General features: G+C 42.3%; 1 protein-coding gene across 4 annotated transcripts in view; it reads right to left on the minus strand.

The window, feature by feature from the left end:
• Positions 1 to 286: 286 nt before the first annotated feature.
• The window catches only part of LOC118120925 (LIM domain containing preferred translocation partner in lipoma), a 153,335-nt gene continuing 134,519 nt past the window's right edge, over positions 287 to 19,102 (minus strand). For all 4 annotated transcript variants that reach the window (XM_035176427.2, XM_035176422.2, XM_035176425.2 and 1 more), the window contains 3 exons: positions 9,256 to 9,434; positions 6,551 to 6,671; positions 287 to 4,986 (listed from right to left, as the gene is read on the minus strand). In XM_035176427.2, the coding sequence (XP_035032318.1) occupies positions 4,858 to 4,986; positions 6,551 to 6,671; positions 9,256 to 9,434 (429 nt within the window). In that variant the 3' untranslated portion in view covers positions 287 to 4,857. The remainder of the gene's footprint in view (positions 4,987 to 6,550; positions 6,672 to 9,255; positions 9,435 to 19,102) is intronic.

Here is a 19,102-nt window from a genome sequence, read left to right on the forward strand (position 1 = left end):
AAAAGAGTGAAGGAGCCCTGGGTTATACTTGTTGGAAATAAATCTCTTTCATCTGCAGGTACGCTGCGCAGGAGGTCACCGCCAGGTTTCAGCGGAGCGCCAGGAGAAGACGGAGAGAGCGAGCTCATTACCGGGGGAAAATCTAACGGACCAGGAGCCAAAGAGCAAGTGTTAACCAGCGACAGGGGGAGGGAGGGGCTTTCCTGAATCAGAAAGAGATTCTAATATCCTCTCATGTGATGTGACAGGAAGAAGACTGGGAGCACACAGAGATGCAGAGAAGTGATGCTGTTGCAAAAGCTTTTTATTGAAGAAGAGAAAACAACAGTTGACTACATGCCCCTTCCAATGATGAAGAACAGATGAGACGCTTAACTTTATCAACAGGGGGTCAAGCTCTCTCACACACACAGCAGCGGTTCAGGCTCTGCTGCTGGTCTTAAAGTCACCACACCTGATATAGACACCCACTGTACGGACTAACAAACAAAAGGCAGCCTGTTTATTTACTTTGGCAAAACACAAGTAAACAAGGCAACATCTTTGAGCGAGGCAGAGCGACATATGAAACACACAACAGTTTAGTGATTCAGTGCTGCTCAGCCGAGGGCACTTTTACACACACAAAGACAGTAACACAACACAAATACACTTAACAAATACTTTAAAAAAAATCATTAAATGGTCTTTGTAATAAAAGCATCAGACGTCTTGAATAGATTCATGTCGGATATGCTCCCACAAGCGTGTGCGATGTGTCCGCTGACAAACAGGAGTGCAAGGCAGCTGTAATGGCACAATGAAAAACTAAAGCATAGATCCACCTCTGTGCTCATGGGCCAGACCAGGGTACACTTAGTAAAATACATGCTAATAAGCTAATATTTAAATACTGACAACAAGATCAGAGAGAGGTGGGAGGTTTGATCCCTTTAACACACTGTAACAACAATTGGCTTCTCTTCTCGCACCATGTGCTGTGAAGAAGTTTACTGCATGTTTCATTGTTTTCACTTAAAACGTCTGATTTAAGAGCGCTCACTCTGCAAAGATATGAACTACATCTTTACATGGAGCTTCCTCAGACTGTCACAAATGAAGTTAAACAACTCTGGAAGGCATCGACAGTGTACAAATAACAACTTTCAGGCTACTATAGAAAACTGAGGCGATAAGGACTGAACGAGCTCTGCACCTGATACCTGAATAATAATTTCAAATGAGCACCACTATACTGCTTTTTTAAAAATTCATCGACTGCGGTGATGAATGATTGTTTTCTCTGCCTCTTGAGTCACTTTGACATCTTCCTCTGGGTTTTCATCAGCGGATGTAAAACTCGTGTTGTGACCTTCAACACTGCTTGTCTAATTATCGCAGCAGGTCACAGGGCCCCGCAGCGACCTTTACCACGCTGCCAACATCACATGCTAACTCAGTCGGATCCCCGGCTACATCTCTGAGCTGAAACCTAGCAACGTACAGTAAGTGACATAATGATATATGGAGTGTGTATTTTTCTTGTGTCCTCTGTTGCCTGGCAACCAGAGGTAATCAGAAGTGTCAAATGGCCACAGTCAGCGTGGACATGATGCAGCTGGTGTGAGTGGAGGAGACAGAATAAGCAGAATAAAAGTTTTGTTTGTTACTTGAGAAAAGACTAATAAAATTATAAAAGATGCTCACGATGGCTATAAATAGACTAACTAGCTCGAGTTTTGTGACACCTTTGAGACACTTAAACATGTTTTTAAGACGCACTAAAAAGTCTTTCTCCGGCGCTGCACTGAGATGATTTTCCTCGGCTGTGAGGGTCTTGTTGTCTGTTGGTTTTTCTCTGTGACCGATGAACTGTCTGGCTAAATATGCGCGTCAGATATTGATGAAATAAATTCCTCAGGATATGGAGTTGAGGTTGCCTAACCTTCGACAGAAGCAGCCTTCCCTGGCTTCCTGCTCGAGGCGTGTGAGGCTGCTTCTGTCTGTGCACGCAGTGCGTCTGAGAACCAAATAAACAGAGTTCACACTCTGCGCCACCTTCTCACCTTCAGCTCAAACACAAGTTTTTACTGGATGTTAAGGAATATTAAAAACTCAGTTGTTTCCTATAATTCTGCTGTAGGCAATTTTGTTGTAATCACATTTAATTAATGAATGGTCTTATTAGCACATACATTTACATTGTGTTACCCTGGTAAAATAGTGCCACACTCAAACTGATCTAACAAGTCTTCTGTGACCACTTTCAGATTATTATACATGAAGTAAATAGAGATTCATTTGTTCGTTTAATCACTTTCTATCACATATCCAGATGGCACTAAACGGAATGTGACAGGAAGACAGAAAGAAGAAGTAGAGAGAAGTCTCTGGAAATTATAATGTTCATAACCTATAAATACACATGCACAGGACATTTGTAAATCAGGGGTTTTGAAATACTCTGGTTTGCGTGATGTGGTTTGACTGCAAGCAACCAGTCCAGATAATGAACTGGCCGACCAGTATGAATAACATTGTCTGTGGTGTTTAAATGTACCCTGTGGATGATGAAGTTTGGCTTCAAATCACAGTTCACCATCAAAATATTTTGTGTGTACAAAGATTCTGAATTGATTTCCATTCAATTAAAAGATATTTTGCATTCACAAAACTGTTTGAATAATGTAAAATGTAAAATGTGGACATCCTTTTTACGGGTGTGTAGTCATCTCTACATCACTGACACTATTGCTGATCAGTGGAATGGTGTGAAAACAGTTGTTTAAAGTGTTGTGGCATATTACCCACGTGCACTGTGATTCCTATCGCCACGGATATTGGACCCTTGGATGATGTGCATGTGCAAAGGTGCCTGAGCCCTCCTACATAAATGCCACACCCCCAAACAAAAATCCATTTAATAGTCATTTTACATCTCTTTGTGTCTGTCTGTGATCGTTTTGTAGTCATTTTGTGTGTCTCTGTTCCCTCACTGTCTCACACAGGAATGACAAGATTCAAACAAAGAGTGGTGACAATTCCACAGGGTACATTGAACTCACCATCTTTAAATGTCTCATTAATTCAGATCAAATCAAGCAGTCAAACCACTGGTCCATCACCTTTAGTGGAACAAACAATACACAAAAAAAAAAATCATATTTGGGAAAGGTCCCTTCTTCGCCCATCAACGTTAAACAAACACTAGATATAAAAGACGAGTCACTGGAACAATCAATACTGACACACAGCACAGTGACGCACAAAGTCACACAGTACCAGCATAGTCTGGATTAAAGGATTACTATAAGGACACTTATGCTTGGATCTGTACAGGTAAAATATTTCCTTATTCATAAAAATTTCTTATAAAGTGTCAATGCAATTAACATTAAAAATTGCATAGCCATGTCATATTGGTTTTCCCTGCCAGACTGCTTGGAGTGCAGTCACTGATCTAATCCATGGCATGGTAAATGATCTATGGTCTATCTGCTCTAACAAGCCATGTTTCTATGAATGGAATGTCTTGATTGTACAGTTCAGGCCAACACAAACGTTAAATGCTGTTTATATCAAAGCAAAGTCTACAGGAAAGTACAAAGACAATATTATGTTAAAAAAGGAGCATTGCATTTATCGACCTGGTATTGCAGTACCTCCAGGAACGGTGCACCAACACAGTGGATGGCGGTAATGCACCTTGACATTGGTTGCCACCCGCCTATAAACCGAACAAAGAAGAAGAACAGCCGCCTATTGCAGATTGTGTTGTGTGTCTGCTGTGTTTCCGACGGGCCAGACACTGAAGGAAATGTTTCATATAGTTGCAAATAGAATAACTACACATGGTAGCTTAAATTCAATTCTTTGGTGTTCAGTTATGCAGAACTGTTTTATAATAATAAGCTTCACTGTGTAATTACATCCCTCTGTGTGTGCTGTCTGTGCATGTGCACTTTAATAAAGATGAAAGAACAAACTAAATGATTTACTGAACGCGCCGTGGCTTTTCTGAACACACTCATACACACACCCACTTCACCTGCAGGGCACATGTGTCAGACCTCCTGCATGTTCTCCGATTTTAGATCACGAGAACCAGTCAGTAAAATTTGGGTTGCATGCTTAAACGCATGGATGTGCACAGTGGCTGGAAGATACAGGCTGAAGATAATTATGATATGAGATAATAACACTGAGTGATGATGTAAATTGTAACTGATGGATTCAGAGTGATTCTAAGCAACAGTTTAACACTTTGGGAAAATACGATTATTTGCTCTCTTGAAGTGAGTCGGACGAGAAGATTAACGCCACTTCTAATTTTTTTATAGTACCTTAATGTTAAGACTGGGAATGGGGGAAATTAGCTAACACAGATCTGTCCAGAAATAACCAAATCTGGAAAATGAGCTCCTCCAAGGCTGCCCATATTGTGGCTTTGTGGTGGTGGACGGTGGTGGGTTATGTGAAGGTATATTTCTTGGCCAGAAGCAGCAAATAACCCCCTTGAAAAACCACAAATGAGATACAAAATTATTGAGCTTTATGGATATAGTTCGGTGGGTGGAGGGAAGCATTTAAAGGAGCCTTCAAAGTAGGACAGCCCCTGAATTGAGACACAAGTACTGTCTCTTCTGCTGTGACTGCACTCAGTCTATAGATAATATATGCAGGTGAACATGTGATGGTATTTTTTAGTTTCTGAAGGTGAATATAGAATATATTCATATATATATATATGGTGAATGCAAGCATCTGTGGATGGGTATGCCTGTGAGAAAGGGAGGGAGTGAAGGAGGGAGTGAAGGGGAGAGAGAGAGAGAGCGAGCGTTGGGTTATCACAGTGGAGGTGACCGGGCGCCGGCTTGTTCAGAGGTCAGTGGTGGACTTGGCGGTGAGGTCCTGGATGCGGCTGGTGTTACAGTTTTTGCAGAGGACATGTCCGTCCAGAGGGTAGCAGCCCTGGTTGTCCCCCTCTGAGAGCAGAGAGCCACAGTCCTGCAGGACACAGATACTCCGTAAGTCCACAAACACAAACAACCATTAGCCACGCTCGCCGATTCGACACGTTCATACACTCGCTGAGCTCCTGCCCTGAATGAGACGTTTACAGGTGTTGAACCTATCAACCTACAGGAGGCTCTCCAACTCAAAGACACTACTTTGGTTTTCTATGAGCTGGTGAATCTGTACCAGCAACAGCTGATTATTACTGCCTAACCCTTTCTTGAAGTTAGTTGTTGATCCTAAACCTATGTTTAAGTGTTTATACTTGTAACAAAGATTGTTTTCTATTTCTATTCCTCCTATGTAAAGTTTCATCTTGTGTTTGCTATTTAAACTTTTTTTGCGCAAGTGAATATTACTAATATTTAGCCATGCTAGCAGCGAGCTGGATGGATGCTGGTCAGTCCACGATTTTGGTCCAGATTGAAATACCTAAACAACAATTAGATGGATTGCATTAGCATTCATGATCCTCAGAGGATTTACTCTAATGACTTGGGTGATTCCCTGCCACCTTCTGACAACAGAAGTAGCTTAGTTTATTTGCTTCAAATTATTTTCATTTTTGTGACATTTCAGATGTTTTCTTCAAATTCATTGGACAATTGTATGACAACACAACTAATATGATATTTCAGTTCTTTTCCCCTTTTTTTTTATACATTTACAAAAAAAACCCAGTTTTACTCGTTTTGGGGTATTGAGTGATGGGAGAAGAATGAATTGAAAAAAATGTCAGTATAAGGCTGAACCAAACAAAAGGTGCAAAAGAGAAGGCTTCTGTATAAACCATGTTCCACTCTGCGTTGGTCACGTGACAAAGCCTCAGTTCAGTCAAAATTCAGACTTTATTAAAGGAGAGTGTGTCGATCTTATATCTGACTCTTGCCCTCAGAATCAGACAAAACACTTTCACAGGTTCTGTAAAACCTGTCAATTGTTGGTCTTGTTGTTTACTCACATTAATATGATGAACAAATTGCTTTAGCGATATTATCTCATTCCCTGTGACACTTTCAACCACTCTCTGTCTCCCTCTGTCTCTCTGTCTCTCTCTCTCTCTCACACTCATGCATGCGCACACACACACAAACACAGAATTACAACTCCATCTACTCATGTCTCCCTGGTGACACAATTCTTCTCTTGCTGAGCCCCTTCAGCTGAACTAATCTGCTTTGCTTTCATTTGACCTTTATGTCTGCCAAATGCTCTGTGTTCTCACACTGAAATAGTTCTTTGACAATGTGACACGTTACTTCTCTTTTAGCCGGGCACGTAATGTGCAGCTTATCAGCCGGCGAGCGACGGCTGACTGATTGGTTACTATGTAAGTCCATGAACTTTGCAGAGGAGAGATGAAAAGCTATTTTGAGGCAGGTAAGAGAGGAATGATTCACTCGTCTTGCTCAAAAGGTGACTCTGGGGATGGGTATGTACATCGTGCCTTACACCTTCCTGCTATTATGACGGTCACTTGTAGCTGTGGTACATGACGACCACTGCTAATTATAGGGTGCTCACATACCAGGGCAGATAAACACACAACACGTACCTCACAGCGGTAGCACTGCACATGGAAGTCGCGGTCCAGGGCCACAATACGGACGGTCTCCTCCTGGCCCGGCGCTGGCATTATAGGCTCAGAGCACACACAGCAGCGTGGAGCGAACTTCCTGTGAGAAGGAACAGAATATAATGTGACATTATGTCATCTTTCATTTGAGACAAAGGCACTTTTTGAGAGGGGAACTCTCCTCATTCACTATTTGGCAGAGAGAGGTTTTCAGTGACTGTATGCAACACAAGCGCCATTATGATTTTAGATTAATTTGCCTGTTGGTGCAACATTTCTATCAGAGCCTGAGCTTACAACTAGAAAACTAAGAATAAACTGATAATCCCAACAATTGAGAAGCTGGAATAAAAGATGTTTGACCTTTGCATTACACATTTTGCCATAACCATTTCAACTGACTGTAAAATTTCTTCTTGTTATATTTAAATTGGTTTCAGGGGTCAAAAGGCCAAGGTTATCCAGAAATTCAAATGAGCTAAATATGAAAAAATGACCAATACATATGCAGACATTTGATTTTTATGAATCCTCAGATTTCTCTTCCACCCCCTCAGGTTTGGGAATCACTGCACTGACTGATCCATCCATTTGTGTTTGATCCGTTCACACAAGAGCAAAAATAAGAAACCAAACCATTCAGCGAGCTCATGTTTATCATGTTTAGGATGTATCAGATATCCCCCTCCTGAGTTCGCCTGCCAATCACATCCATTTATCTCAAATGGGGCGGGTCTGATTGATGACTGACAGAGGAGCACCTCAGCAACAGGGTTGTGACTGTTGAATTGTGACGGTATTAAATTTACTTCAATGGTTTATGTTCTCAAAAATAAGAACAAAGAAGCGGACACACAATGTTTGTTGATACGCAACCTCACACCTTTTGTCACTCTGATTGGTTGTGGTTCAATTCAATCATGACCAAAGGCATTTTGGCAAAGCAAAGGAATGAAGGTTGATGCTGAACTTGCATTTCTTTTAAGTAAACAGCTGTTAATGCTAATGTCGGCTATGTAGCAATAGCAAAAACTTACATACAGGCCTTTTAATTATTTAACAGCTCACTGAGACACTGAGAAGGAACTAAAAGATAAATCTGCTCTTCTCTGAAATACTTAATTTAAATAGAATGTTTTGAGGAAATGTCTACATATAGTGAGACTATAACAAATATTGTAACTGACTCTCACAGCAACATTTACAGAACAAGCTTTAAAACTGGTAACTTTGGAAATGCCTTTAACAGGAAGAGGTCTATCTAATAATAGAATTAATGAGGATATGAGACGCACGCTGAGATCTCAGGTCCTGTCCACTGGCCGGATGCTGAGTGGCAAAAAAACCCTCTTCTACAAGCGCATTCAGTGCCTGACAATCATAAACAGAAAAAGCTCAGGCGTGACCGTTCCTCGACGTAGAGGGCTACACTGCTGAGGTCACACTTGTCAGGTGGAATTAAACAACAGCCCAGTGCAGCCACTTCGTACAGCAAACGCTGTGCACTCACAGCAAGAGCCAGTTGTTTACTTCTGTTTCCCTTCTGGTCACTGAGTCAGGGAACATTTCTGGTAAGGTGGCGGTTGTGCAATCAGAGTGTGACACAATGGCAGGAATTTACTATTAAATTCATGTCCACTGCTGCATCTCATATGGTCAGTGAACTTGTGAAATGATTTGCAGTATTTCAAGAAAAGGAAGCAAGAAGATCCGTATTAACACAACTTCAATATATATATATATATCATTTTTTATGTCAATTAAGGATACTGAAGCATGTTGGTTGTATGAGCATCTTATAATGTTAGCAAACAGTAACACATCAGGCAGACACAAAGCAACCTTAGCATTTGTTGTTGTTTGTCATGTGTCTGGACAATGAGGACAGATGAAAGACACTTATTCTCCATGGAGCAGAGGAGACTGCAGAGTTCATCACTTTAGGTGATTTTGGACACATGCTAGTTACTTGCCTAATTTGAAGTTCGAGAAGAGGATGTGTTTAGTTTAGCAAAACTGCAAACAACTAGCATCGACCACAGGTATTTAACGTGTCTTGTCTATTTAGCATGTTAACATAGGAGCACAATAGCTACCAACAGATTTTGGATGCTGTGACTGTTTGCAGCACCTCAGATGTCCTGTGCTCAGTTGAAGCCTTTACTAAGTGCCATAATTAAATAAATACAAATTCCAGGCATAGCAGCAGCCTGCTAGTTACCAAACTACGATATAAACAATCAACAAAATCATTTTTATCTTAAGTATTTGGAGGTTTTGAAACGGGAAAAGGGAATCAAACCTTACTCCAGCCAAAAGTTCATCTAATAGTCACTCTTTGGTTTGGTCTCCACCAACTCCTGAGGGAATTATCTGACCCAAAGTTTGTCTGTCAGTTGCTGATAGAGTTGGTAGATCAGATACTTGATTTCACTGTGAACTGCTGATGTGGCTTTGAAAAGTGAAGTTGTCATGAAAGCAGACAGATGCAGCCACATAACGTTTAAGGCCGTAAAAAAATCAATCAATGAGATGAAAATAGGAACAACGGAGGCAGATGATAATTCTTGGGTTCATCAACACGTGACCCCTTTTCATTTTATACACAGTTATTTGATTGGTTGTTAATAGAAAACATATTGATTGGTGCAGCTTTAAATCTGATGAAATCCTGAATGTCATACTTGTGGAAGTCCTCGATGCAGTGGATGTGGTTGGAAGCGTCCACGGTGAAAGGGATGCCGTCCAGGCTGCGGTGGCACACCACACAGGTGAAGCAGTGAGGGTGGTAGGCTTTCCCTGTAGCCCGCAGGATGCGCTCCATGATGGGCTTACTGCAGATGTTGCAGGTCTCAAGGGTGTTCTGCAGAAAGAAACGCACAAACACACATACACCCACATGTTTACACAACAAACCATGAATGGAGTGATTCTCATGAGTCATTTTCAATGGGCCTTTAAGTGCTCGTGTACAATCAGCGCTAATTTACACAGCATGAAAACTTTGTTAAGATTTCCTGCGTTTCTTTGTGAATTTAAACTTCCCGTTTCCTGTGTTACACTCGTGGTGGCTCTCTTTCCACTGGAGCCTGTGCCACAAATAAATCCTCGCTCGGTACCTTTAGCTTGGCTGTCCTCAGATGCCTCTGAAGCTGAAGGAATCTGATTAGCACTCCCCTCGAAACACAAACACAGTCATTTATCAGTTGCCCTCAACCACACTCCATCCTCCCATATGCAAGAGTGTGAGCAGTAAATATTTCCACTTTGTGATGACTGCAGGTTTTCTGCAGCCAGGCGACTGGGCAAGCGGCCCACAAATGGGGGGGTGGGGGGGTTAGACGTGGCGGCCGCCCGCCTCTGACTTATCTGTGGCATCTCTCTTCTTAATATCTGCCGGGAGACGCCATTCGTTATTTTATAAGTAATGACCGCCTCTCTAAACAGCAATGCAATTACAGGGGGATGGATATATCATGTGAGTGTGATCAGTGTGCGGCCTGATGTGGCTGTGTGTGAGCTGATGGGCTTCGCTGTCACTGCAGCTTGCTCAGGCATTTCCTGGATCTCTGTGTGTCTCTCTTCTCCCCCCTTCTTTCTGCGCTTGGCTGAGCTAAAGAGTTCACGGTTCAGCTGTTCCCATTGGCTCCCACTGTAGTAGTGAGCTGCCTCAGTGTTTCCAAACACAGCTCGGGGTGTGTAGCAACACTGTGCTGCGTCATCAGCTGCCTCCCAGACGTGCCGCCGGGTCCTGCCGTTTAAAATGACACTTTTGTGACCGCTCGGCTGAGATAAACTCTGAGCCATTCGCCGTCCGGCTGCGGAGGACGCGCAGTGACATTTGTAGTATATATGCTAATGAGCGGAGCGTCTTCCGAGGACGAGGTTCAGTGAAACTACAATGTGAAACAGTTTCTGACATGAGTCTGTGTGGTGCCATTCTGTGACTTTTGCTTCTCAGGCCTCCTCACAACACCATCATGTGCCACTGAAGATGAGAGCAGCTGATGTATGACTCCAGGCTGGAGTGAAGTGGTTTGAAAAATAGCCGTTTCTTCAAAGCACTCTTGGAGAGGCATTATTTCATGAAAAGCAATGTGCGCAGACAAGCTCTGGATCCTTATTTATTTATTTTCCCCTCCAAGACGGTAATAGAAATAAACATTATTCCCAGGGCAACATTTGTGTATAAACAATGTCCATATTGCAATCCTGCTGGATCCTGGAAGTGGAATAAAGCCTTTAATGAGCTCGCTGCACTGAACCCTTGAGGTTTGCCTCACACACGCACACAGAGACAGAGCGAGGTAGAGGTAGAGCGAGGGAGAGAGAGAGCGAGGGAGAGAGAGAGAGAGAGAGAGAGAGGGAATATATTTGCAACCTGAGAATGTGAGTGAGATACCGAGGCCAAACAGCACTAAAGCATCCTCAACTCTTACTCATCTGTCTGGATTTCCACTTACTTATTCTCATCTGTCCTTCATGTGGGAATACCTTGCCCTTGTTTAGCTTAACTAGAGCATATGATTTCACAGCACACACTTCCTCCAGGCCATTGTAATGAGTACAGTACTCAAAAGACAAAATTTCTCTCTTTCTCCCTGATGGTAATATTCTATGACCTCAATTCATTCATTTTGCTCCAGCCTCCGTTGTTTTGCTTTTATTTAATTCACCCGTGACTCCTATTATTTGATGTTAGGTAACATTTATTAGCGCTGTTACAGAAACCTGGGTCTGATGTCAAAACAGAAGACGTGCAGAAATTTGGTCAGTGTCTGGGTACAACCTCCACAGATGCTTGAGGAAATTCTGCATAAATCACTTCAAGCCCTTTGTCACACATCCAGGTCCTTTGCAGATGGCCACTAGAGGGCTGTATACGTCTGCAGATGTCCGGGTTTAGCTTTTCCCCTGACTAAATGTGATGTATTCAAGCATATGTATTCTTTTTTTCCCTCTCTCTCCCTCATACATTTCTCTAAGTGTTTGCCCAGAAGGCTAAACAAATGTCTAGGCAGATGAGGTAAAGTGAATTTAGGTCAGACAGCCTCTTGCTGAACTGAGGGGTGAGTGGAGTGCTCTAAAGTCAATTGTGGCCCCCCTTTTCTCATCGTGAGCTGTTTCTTCTGCCACAAAGTGCTCCCATGCTCTCACACCAAACAGACCCAGCCAAGCTCCCCACTATTTAGCAGCGGGCCCCCAAACAACATTTGACACAGCTGTCTGTTAGAATGAGGAGTGTGATGGCAAACAAAGCATTCAAGAGGGAGTTAAGAGGTCCCATGTGCTTTGCTCCGAACATGAGATACAGGCCTGACGGACTGAGAAAGAAACACAGATGGTGAAATAACACACACACGCATACACACACACACAAATCCAAGTCATTTTGTGTTATATTGAGTCTCAGAAAATCTCTTGTATTTAAACAATGGTAATGGTTTGAGTCCATTTGACAACTTTTACTGTAAATAAGCTTGTAATCTGTTACTTGATTGGATCAAATGATGAATGCTTTCTGATTTTAGACACGTAATCATAAATAAGTTATTTTAAACAAATAACAAATACTTAAAATAAATAAAAATTTGAGCCGAAACATAAATTATTTTACCAAATGATCTGATTATCTCAGTTAATTGATTAGTTGTTATTTGGTCTATAAAACTTAAGAAAATTGTGTGTAACGCCCAATATAATTTCCAAAAGCCCACAGTCATGTCTTCAGATAACTTTTTAAAATTTCTTTGGGTCAACTAATAATCTAAAAGTCAAATGTTCAGTTTGCTATAATGCAACACAGAGTGAAACTACAAATCCTCACGCATGGAGGCTGGAACCATCGCATGTTTGGGATTTTTGTTTGTAAAAAAGAATCAATTAACCAAAATAGACAACCTAATGGGTCATTTTCATTGTAAATCAAAATATTACAAATAATTGAGTTTACATTATGTCATTTTTTCAGCAATGCTGGAACAAATCTGATGTAACAGCAAACAGCTGGAAATCCGCTGTGGCATATTGCTAAGTTGAAGCTGTTCTCCTCCGACCACATCAACACAAATTTTTATACCTATCTGTTCTTTTTTTTTTCACGTGGCCGACTCGGGCTGACAGGAGGCAGGCTGGAGTTCAGTGAGACTGCACGCGATTTATGACCTGGCATGCTGAACTCAGAGTGGGCCAAATTTACAGATGATCTGATTCAGTGTGTGTGTGTGAGTCTGTGTGTGTGTGTGCGCGCGCCTGCACCCTCAAAGAATGTGCTGGTTGGTGCCAGGCCATGCTGTGTGAATTAACTACACCCTACTGAGGGTGGTTCTGCGTTGTCTAACAAGGGCTTGTTCGAAAGACAAATCTGCTGCAGCGTTTGGTTCCTCCGCAGTGAATAAGAGATTCTGACTCGGTCGTGAACTATGAGTCAAATCACTGACCCTCCTACTTCCCGAGGGAAGGTGTCTGTTGACTTAATGAACCTTGACAAGCAGCCTTTCTCCCTTTTTATTGCTTAATATGGGTCAATCAAGCAGGACAAAGAAAAATCTTTTTTATCTACAATTATATAATTATGCACTCAGGTGGCGTATATTTCAACAGAAAGTGCTGTAACGTAAAAGAAGGAAAGAGATGAGTGGGAAAGGAGAGGGATGAGTGGGAAAGGAGAGAGATGAGTGGGAAAGGAGAGAGATGAGGGAACTATGACTAATAATGAGCGATACTACTGAGCAAAAGTGTGAGAAAGTTACAAACTGCACAGCTCAACAAAACTGACGTCACAATGCCATGAAAGTCAAACTCTAAAGGAGCAGTTTCACACTTTGAATATAAATAACGGAGTTGACATATAATAAACATAACCTTACTAACGGTAATAGGTAGTAGTCTAACACATGCTTTCTGATATGACAGCAGGTCTCGGTTTATTGAGTGTGGATAAGCCATCAATTACATTTAAGTCCTGCAGTGCAGCTGCAGCTTTATATCTAGCAGACATGTATGAGGGTGGTATCAATTCTGCCTTTTCAACTCTCAGCAAGAAAGAGAGGAAGCACATTTTATAAAAACGTCAAATTATTATAAGTGGATAAATACTCTTCTGACACCCCTGACAATATCAAAACATCAGAAATAATTTTTAGTACTTGTTTCACTTCTTTTTTTTGGGGGGGGGGTTGCCCCTTTTCAAAAGATATTCAAGTTATTTTGTTCTTAACACACTCCATCTTTTATTGTGCAACTCCTGTGACACTCGCTGCCTGCTTCTCACCAGGTAGATGATGTAAGATCCATCACGTCACTTAACCTTCATTACGATGCCTTCAGCTCACGGGAGATGCTCTACCATTTATTTAAAGAATCCTGTAAATATACCAACTCCACATAGTATCTGAATTATTCCACAGCAGACTATAAACGTAAAGGTCAACACTGGATGGAAAAGCTCCCAACAGTCTGCAGTTTATATGCTGTTGTCTAAAGTGTGTTCACGAGAAAGACACAGTTTCCTTACTCACAGCTGACTTGGCACCAGCTTCTCTTCATGCATATTTTAAAAAAGCAGATTTGGAAAAACAGTCACCATGACAGTGTTTTCAGACCCTAACCCTAACTTAAGTCAGTCATAGATCAGATAGTGGCAAACATGAAACGCCAGAGATTTGTTTTGGTGGAGGTTTGGTTGGAAGCTCTTCTAAGTCTCCACACGTGTGTGGAGAGACTGTAGGAGCATCACCCTTCCCTGATCTGTGGTCCGCTCAGGTCGCGGACGCGGAGAGGTCAGCGTGTGACTGTGTGTGAGGATAACTTGAGTTTCCCTTCAGCTGGTTGGGTTCAGTGATCAGGATCATCTCCCAAATCTCATTCCTGCGAAGGTTAAAAAGTGAACAGCCCCCTGCCATTTCCCCCCCGCCGCGGTCCAACTCTCACCAGAGGCCCCTGACACCATCCCATCCCCGGCCCTTGACATTCAACTTAAATGTAATTTTATATCAGCGATTGCTTTCCAGTGCCAGGTACTCGCTCCATCTGTCTGTGCAGTTTCTCAGCATCAGCCCACAGTGTGAGCATATGAAGATATATTAACAGGACCTGACTCCTTTACAAAATCCTGTCACTTATAAGCATGTTATGTAAATCACCCACTCGTATCTCCTCTGCTGCCTGGATGCAGATGACCGAGGTGTGTGTGTTTTGGTTTTGTTTACGTGTGGGTGTGAGTGAGCCCGTCAGGCAGTGGAAAGTGATTCTCCTAATGGTTTGCTGACTCCGAGGATCAGTGACCTTGAAAGTATCAGCCGCGTAAATCACGGACGGAGCATTTGTGACACTCATCCATGTGCACGCCACTCAGGCAGGACGAGTACGCAGAGGTTTCGATGTCTCTGACCTGGAATGGCCCTGCCTCCTCTGGGTGCAGGTCTACCCTGCTCGGCTCAGTCTGTCTGTGTAATAAATTCACACTGGGTTATGGACGAGCGCCGCGTGTAGGATTAGGATGGCAACATGCCAGAGCCTCCTCTCCTGATTTGTTTCTTTACATTTATTTTATGTCTTGGCCTGGACACTTCATGAGCAGCCTCGGCCTCAGACGTCCTCCTCACCAGCAGCTGCTCTGCCTGTGCAGGTTACCCACAACTTTTGACAAACTAACAAACGTCAAATGAGATTTAAATATTCATACATTCTATTACACTCAGCTGTGTTGCTGTGTTGCTGTATTTGTTCCCAGAGATTTCTTATTTTAGCTGCGTGATAGCGTCATGGTAAAGCCGACATGAAGGGACAGGGCCGACACAGAGATCATGCCTTACTCAGGCCTTTCTCCAAAGAATAAAAGGTGGCAGTGGGGGGCCCTGATCTCTCTCTCTCCAGCTTAGGCAAAGTGGCCGGCCTGCCTGACTGCCTGTCTGCCTCTGTGCCTTAAATTCAGGCTCCGCAGCAGAATGTGACCCCTCTGGACTTTGGGCAATGTCTCCTGCTCTGGTTACAGAGAGAAACTGACAAAGACCCCGGCAGTAGTTCTCTCATGGCATGAGTTAGAGTGACATTGTGGTGGGTCAGCACTGGGTCACGGATATTTTTCTCCCGCTCGCTCCTGGGGGGGGGGAGGAAATGCGCTTCGACAAAAAACATGAGGACGGTTTAGGGGGCCTGGTGTTTGGAATCGCTCTCTCGTCTTTTGTCCAAACAGTGAACTCTAATAACAACACTCCGGCTTTTCATCCACTTGCTGGTGATGGATTGGACAGCTGTATTTCCTGTAGTGCGGGTCGGTAATAAGAAATAATGACCTGCTTGAGTTTAGCGGGCTCACACCCACTGTACAGCGCAATTATACACACATATAATTGTCTTGGCAATTCTGGAGACGTACTAAGATGTGAAATCCTATTCATGCAAGTGCTATCTAATTGGCTCACTCCTTTGAGGAATTAGACCGAGTTAATCACGTCTGAATATACAGAACTCAATTAGAACTCTGCAAGCTAATGCAGACAGCCATGAATATTTGATGACGAAGTCAGCAGAAAGCGAGTCTCTGTGTGTTCACGACGGTGCTACAGACGACAAGTAAAAACCAGGGTGTAAGTACACCTGTCGTCCCCGCTCTGCATGTGCCAGGCTGTTCTCTTAGCAGCAGCTGTGTGGCCACATCCAGACACGCAGCACCGCCAACACCGTGTTACAGCGCCGCAACAACGAGCATATGGGGACCCTGAACGCACCATGCTGGCTGCGAGCCTCTGGATCTGACTACCTGGATATCCATCACACGGGAGTGACAGGTGTGTGGGGTGGTGTGCAGTCATTTCTAATTAGAGCCATATTACTGTCAGAGAAGCTACATTATGAGCTTTCGGTTCCTGTGTTGTGCTGTGAGTGGATGGGAGAAGAGAGATCATCCTCTGTGATTGAATGTATTGTATATCTCCGCTCTCAATGACAGCAGCAGCTTGAGGGGAGTTCTTGGGGGATATCCCATTGTTAGATGGGAGAATAGTCGGATATGATGTGCTGTGGAGGACATCCATCACCAGGAGCCCCAATACAGCTGGCACCAAGCCTGTCGCCTCTGGGTGCTGTGCCACCCTCGGAAACTTCCCTTTGCTATCTAGATCGTATGATTATGGTGCGTTTGAAGTCAAGTGGAAAATTCTGTAAACACAACTGGAGCAGTAGATCCTCACCTTTTTTGTAGTGTGATGTACGCCCACGTGGCTGTCAGATGAACTCAAGTATCCCTTCACCCACAAAACATTCAGTTCAATTCATTTGAGGTGGATTTTAAGTGAAGCTATAAAACATGGATGTTGTTACAAGATTTTTGTATTCGTCAATGTTTAAGTTGGTTTGTTCAAAAATGTATTTCTACTGGTAAAGCTTACATTTTTCACTTTCACAATTTATTTGACCTGTCTATCCATAAATTTCAGCTCACTGTTTAATTACTTTACATAATTATCTACATTACATTTTTTCAGCTAAATATTTCACAGATTTGATCAACATATTCTGTAGAATATCAACCTGTTTATCCATAACTTTTAGCCAACAATTGCTTTAGTTTTCCTTTACACTTGGTAGACACGCATAGTATTTAAAGGTAAAACTGACTCAGGTTGGTTGAAATCAGCTTATTGGGGCTGGCAGCTGACTAGTTTTTGTGACACTTGGTGAGTTTGGGTATGTGTGTGTCATCAAGGCAAAATGTGGTCCTGGAAGTCAACTGTAGTGAGAACAGAACAAACCAGCTCGCAAACAGATCCCATCCCTGCAATAGCACTGGAGTTGAGATCGAACTAAAGAGCGAGTTCAAAGATAGGTGTGGTCTGATTTACGAGGACTGAATACTTCTGTAATAGTGTAGTAGTGACCTGTGAATAACCATGGGTCAGAACGTCGTCATATTGACAGGCTGGTGTGATCCCATTGCAAAATGCTCTGTAAATCAGAATCACAATCACTTCTCCACAGTCTTTGGATTGTTTCAGTTAAAGTGGAATAACTGTGGCTCTGAAACAATATGTTGGATACATTTCTGATGATCTATTATTTAAAAAGTCAAAAAGCATTTACCCTTGTTGATTAGTTGGTTTGTTTGTTTGTCAGCAGATTCACACAAAAACTACAGAAAGAATTTCCACAAAACTTGGTGGAAGAATGGGACATGGATCAAGAAAACAAACATTAAATGTTGGAGCAACTTTGGACATAGGGGCAGGTCATGGGATTTGTTTATGGAATTCTTTAAAATTGACATGAGTGTGTGAAATTAGGTGTGATTTCATCGATGATGTTGGATGAGGTAAGTGCCATTCTGAAGGTATGAAATTGTTTAAGTTGTTAATTGGACAAACATCCATTAGTTAATTGAAATGTATTTGTATGATTAATCATTGGTGAGAATAATCAGTATATTTTGACAAATGTTAGCTTGAAAAACATTTTACATTTATAAAGCATGGCATTCTTTGTTTCTGATGATAAAATCAGTTGATCAGTTTTTACAAGACTATTAAGCACAAAGCAGGATTTTCTAAATGTCTGATAGAAATTAATTCCTGTTATGATTATTGTCTCCAACCAAAAAGTTTCTTTCTCTCAGGATCAATGTCACTACATATAATAAAATCATAGTTAGAGTTTGAAAAAACTGTGAAAATGAATTACAAAAAGGCAGCCCAGGATTACAGCTATTAAGAAGGACGGATGAATGGGTGTCCAATGAGGCCGACATCACTACTTTCCAGTACAGGCAAACAAACGCGGAGGGTAAAAGCTCATCAGTCAATCATGAATGTTTCCTGGTGACTGGCAGGTCAGGACGGCTCTGTGCACTTCTTCCTTTTCAATAGCAGAATGGAAAATCTTTCCCAGAGTGTAACCAATGAGACCAGAGCCCATTTATTTTAAATAACTGAGCTACGGTACAACACCAGATAATGAACGCAATTACATTCAAGCAAGTTGGTGTCCGTGACCTTGCTGGTCTCTGAAATTTTGTCAAAAGAGGCAGAAATAGATTAAGGTTTTTATGTGGGCAAATCCCTATCTTTTTATTACTGCTCTTTCAATATGAAGCTCTGCTCCTGGCTTGACCTTGTGTTACTTACATCAGTCTCATTACAATACTGCACTTTGCTTCGCTGTATTCATAGGGAGTGGTAGTATAAACAGGAAGGCCATGATGGGATTCTGCCCCTAACATGGAGCTGAGCATTGTCTAAAGCCTTTTCACCGTTCACTGGTGTCAGTAAAGCAGATTGAATGGATCTGTTTATCAGCATCCAACCAGATGCAAAGGGCAGCTAAATAACCATTTTAAAATGAATTAATTCATTAACTTGTCATCAACCTGGCTGAGGGAATGCTGCAGAAATCTGCAATGAACTGCTGCAGTAATGAGGCTGAGATGCACGGCACCGAATGGACTTAAGAACAGTGGGCACATACCCTGTGTAAGCAATTAACCTCAGTGACACTGAGTCCCAGGGCTGAACTTGTTCAAAGAGCAGCTGAGCTATC

Source organism: Hippoglossus stenolepis, chromosome 14 (assembly GCF_022539355.2).
Source record: "Hippoglossus stenolepis isolate QCI-W04-F060 chromosome 14, HSTE1.2, whole genome shotgun sequence".
Lineage (NCBI taxonomy): Eukaryota > Metazoa > Chordata > Actinopteri > Pleuronectiformes > Pleuronectidae > Hippoglossus > Hippoglossus stenolepis.